Here is a 4,550-nt window from a genome sequence, read left to right as displayed (position 1 = left end):
TGAGTTTTAATATCCATTGATAAAAATGTTTGAATTGTTTTGAAAAGGCATCAACTTGTTTGAAGTAACTGTGGTGCCAAGATGTTAAAATATATCAGTTGTATCTAAACAAACAAGCACACATTGCAACTCGAACTAACTGTGGGGGAGGGGGCGTTCTGTACAATCATGTCCTTTAGAGGATTTATTATAAAATCAACAATTCACAGTAACAGCAACTATACAGAATGGACAAATAAAAAAGGACGTCGTAAAACTTAAATAGATATAACAAATTCAAACAGGTTATCATTATTGACTCAGAGTTTCATAGGTGCTAGGTCTGAGCTCCCTTTCCATAGTTCAAGAGATTTATCGATTACAAAAATCGTAATTCATAAAAAACACACATTTCGTTGCTTCTAGATTTTTAATTGATGTTTTCATTCAGAAGCACAAACTGCAATCAAAGTTTGAAAACAGCAATTTCGGTTTGATGTTCATTAATATTCATTCTGATATACGCTCACCCTTTTATTTAGTTTTATTTCTTAGGGGTATAGGCCAGAGGCGCTCCAAAAGTTTCGTTAACGTACACTTTTGCAATAGATCCTTTGTTTAAAGGTTTCTCCATTATATTGATCCGAGAAGGGTTCCTGAAAATAAGACTTTGCAAATTATATTTTGTTTATTATGCAGTATCATTAAATAACATCCCAAAACGAATAACGTATAGTACATTTAAAATAAATTAAAGGCATGCCGATTTGTATAACTAGTCAGCAGCGGTGTCGGTGCAGTCATCGTTTGGCAGAAACATGACCATATTTATTTAAATATATGTGTATATATATATATATATATATATATATATATATATATATATATATATATATATATATATATATATATATATCATGTATGGTCATGTATGGTCATATATATATATTCACATGGACATTAGTAAATGAGTTAACAAAGAAAGGTGAGTATCAAGGATCATAACTCTGGCTTTAAAAGTCCCGTTATGGCCCTTTTTCAAATATAAACACAGACAAGCTTTGGAATCCGATTGGGTTGTTTTTATTGTTTGAGACGATAGATGAATAGATGCAAAAATCTGTTTTCTTTATAAACTCTTTTTGTTAGTCAAAACATGTTCCGAAACAATGAAGCAATCTTCTTTGCGGTCATAGAATCACTTGTCAAGTACATCGTGCATACATTTGAATTTTATTTATCTTTGCACTAGAGTAGAACAACAACTTCCAGATAATTGCAAAAAAATATGAAGGCTGTGTGATATTATTTAACTTACCTGGCTTGTACATATTTGCCGAACATAAAAAACAAACCACCCAATGCAACAGCAACTAAGACAACACCTGCACCAATACCAATGCCTGTCAGTAATGCAGTTGACCGGCTGCTGTCTGCAATCAGTAATTAAGATATCAGACAACATCTGTATTAATATCAATGTCCGTCAGTAACGCAGTTGACCGCTGCTGTCTGCAATTAATTATTTAGATATCAGACAACATCTGTATCAATACCAATGCCCGTCAATAATGAAGTTGACCGGCCCGTCAGCAAGGCAATTGACTGGTCGTTGTCTGTAATATATCATTAACATATTAGCATCGGTCTAACCATTTTTTTCAAAGATACTTATGTGCAATCGAAATGACTCATGCATGCCCAATTGTCAAAACTATAACTATTGGAAAGTTTAAAGGCAACATATTCAACGACGAAAGACGTTCAACGAATCACGGCACCACAAAACAACATACACAAATAGCATGTTAATTAACTGTCGTTGAGAATAAATAATACATATAATTGCATCAGTTACTTAATATAGTAGATCATTTGTAAAGGGGGTTCCCGGTTAGTTGCATGACTCGGCGATTATGACACATTATTTCATAACGTTATTCAAGGAAGTATCATTGTGATCAATAACCATGCAGAGTGTAGGTAATGATAAAAAATTGTTAGTACCTGGAAGACCTGGCCCCAATATCACGGAAATACTTAAGTCAAATCTCCAACTCAATCTCAACTCATTTTTCCACATTACAATATGACATTATTAAATATTACTAATGTTTTACTTCTTAAAAGCACATTCTCACAAGCATTTTGTTGATTTACATTATTGCTCATAATTTCAAAAGAATTAGTTCTACAACACAAAATGTAATTGAGTAAAACTTCAAAATAATCAATTGGACTCAAGTACAACTTTTGCTCTCATTTGTTTTATAAAATATTGACCGAATTTGTTTATCAACATAATGAAGCTTAATGCGATTTTAAAAAGGGTAAATACATTTACAATTTTGTATTATATGATGTTTTATTTTGGTAAAAAGAGTTGAGACTGAGATTAAGAATTAACTTGAGTATTTCCGTGATATTGGAACCTGAATTTGGATACATCTAGAGTATCCAGACAGTAGTACGTCTGTTTGGGCTTCACTTTCATTTTCATATTAGATATAACATAAATACATTCCTGTATCTACTTACATCAAACATAGATTTAAACGACTCTAGGTCTGGAAAAGTATAATAGATATCTAGCGTATGTTAGGCAAACTCATTATAATATAATTATTGTAATTGACAATGCTGATTCTCTAAAGAATCGAGTGGTCTGGATCTAGTCACAGACGGGTTTAAAAATAACATAAAACTCTGTACGCTTCCTTTTTTGTCTATTACGCTTGTTCCTGTGTTGTATTACGTTGGTGTTCATGCTTACATTTATATATGTGTTGTGCTAGTTTCACTCTGGCTTAGTCCGCACTAATTATGATTTACTTAACGTTGTCGGAAAGATAACCTGTCTTGATATAGAAAGTAACTGAGCAAAACCCTTACTCATTTATAGAAAACCAACAACGTAAGAAAACCACATGTATAAAATTGGTTAAAACATGACAGCCGAGCCGATGCGTAAAATTTGGTGTTCGTGCTTATATGATAACCTTTGGAAGAAATGTTCGACCTATGTTGACCCCGAGCCCATGACAACAGAAACACTTGCACGACACTCTAACCAACTGAGCTAATCGGTCTGATTATTCTGACCATCTAACACTTCCCTCCTTCCACTTTAACCTTTCAGGCAGATCCAGGCACTCTGACCTTTTTGTTTTTGACACCAGTAATTCTGGAAGGAAAAGCGCGCCCGGTGATGGGCTCGAACCCACGAGCGCTCTAACCAACTGAGCTTACCGGACAGTTGGCTAGCATCTAAATATTGGGGTTATCTCATTGGAACTGTCGGTAAAAATATTAATTCAAGCGCCATAATAATTGATTCCCAAAGACAAACAAACCCGAATATCCGATCTTTATGTCTCCCTTCACAGTTTGTCTCACCGTCGAAGACTCGGTCGCATCTAAACAAAAAACATACAACTAGATATATGTTATTGATTGTTATCAAGAACAAGAGGTAAATATTTATATCGTATCTATTTGTATTGATTACAAATTATGTGTCCTTACTTTGCTAATACGATTCACAGGCGCAGCGACAAGAGTGAATAAAGAAAGATAAAATTGGCCAAAGACGTCCACTTGAGGAAATACCCACATGGCATATGTACCCTTACAGATGGTGTGTTGTTCATTAAATACACATCTGGCATATTTCCATTACTTAATGAATTCGGCTTGTACCTTTCAGATTTTCAGCATAAAATCTTTTAAAATTAATCTCTCTCTCTCTCTCTCTCTCTCTCTCTCTCTCTCTCTCTCTCTCAGATATGGGTTGAATATCACAGACAACAACTTATTACCATTTGATTTAACAGTAGTTGCGTTTGAGAGTATTTGTGATGATGAGGTCCATGGCGTTGATGGTGCCGGAGAGGTTGTTGTTGCCTCGCACAGGAGGTGTGAGTCTAAAATTAATTATGATTAAGTACATTTTATTTAACAAACTTTTAATTTGCATGGTTATATGTATATCTTATATCAACTTTTACAATGTAGAAATATGGATAGCTGATCATCGACAAAATAAGTCTTATACAACACAACCTGGTAAAAGCCAATATCATTGGAACAGAAATGTTGCTATCGCATTTAAGAATGCAAAACACATTTTCAGCAAATGAAATTGCATATATGCAATCATTATACACTATGATTAAACATGAAAAAAACTTGTTTAAAAGGTGTTGAAAGGTCCACGTAATGCCAATCATCTGATGCACACTCCCTGCGTCAAACGTTCCATTGACTATTAGTCAGCTAAGTAGCTTGTATTCTTCGTCGCTACGCTCAAACCGCCCATTCTTACTCTTTAAGATTATTTTCATGTCATCTAACTTACTAAAGATTATTCAAGTTCACCTTTAAGAATTCTCTTTCCTTATATATAATCCAAATACTTACCAAAACAATAAGCACTTGGGCATTCTTTCAGAGAAGGCAAATAAAATACAAAGAATCCATTGCAATTTTTGATTTTCACCATAAGGTCTCTTTCTTTACAACACCAACTCCCTTTCTTAATGCATACAGTCCTGTTAACTATACCATCAGCA

The 4,550-nt window shown here is 34.0% G+C and overlaps 1 protein-coding gene across 1 annotated transcript; it reads right to left on the bottom strand.

Moving 5' to 3' along the window:
- Positions 1-523: 523 nt before the first annotated feature.
- Positions 524-4,297, bottom strand: LOC128236276 (uncharacterized). The gene is made up of 5 exons (XM_052951162.1): positions 4,291-4,297; positions 3,798-3,902; positions 3,333-3,395; positions 1,298-1,412; positions 524-635 (listed from the first exon to the last, which is right to left on the bottom strand). The coding sequence occupies exons 1-5, from the start codon at positions 4,295-4,297 to the stop codon at positions 524-526; spliced, it is 402 nt and encodes a 133-aa protein (XP_052807122.1).
- Between the last annotated feature and the right edge of the window lie 253 nt (positions 4,298-4,550).

The sequence above is a fragment of the Mya arenaria genome, chromosome 1, assembly GCF_026914265.1.
Source record: "Mya arenaria isolate MELC-2E11 chromosome 1, ASM2691426v1".
NCBI classification, from domain to species: Eukaryota; Metazoa; Mollusca; class Bivalvia; order Myida; family Myidae; genus Mya; species Mya arenaria.
Note: the sequence above shows the minus strand (reverse complement) of the source record. Positions and strands in the feature narration are given on the sequence as shown.

What these genes read in the sequence shown, in the direction of transcription:
- LOC128236276 (XM_052951162.1), bottom strand. An exon ending in AACTACTGTTAAATCAAATG is followed by an intron (nt 3,396 to 3,797) that starts GTAATAAGTTGT and finishes TTTTTTGTTTAG; the next exon opens with ATGCGACCGAGTCTTCGACG. An exon ending in GGCAAATATGTACAAGCCAG is followed by an intron (nt 636 to 1,297) that starts GTAAGTTAAATA and finishes TCTTATTTTCAG; the next exon opens with GAACCCTTCTCGGATCAATA.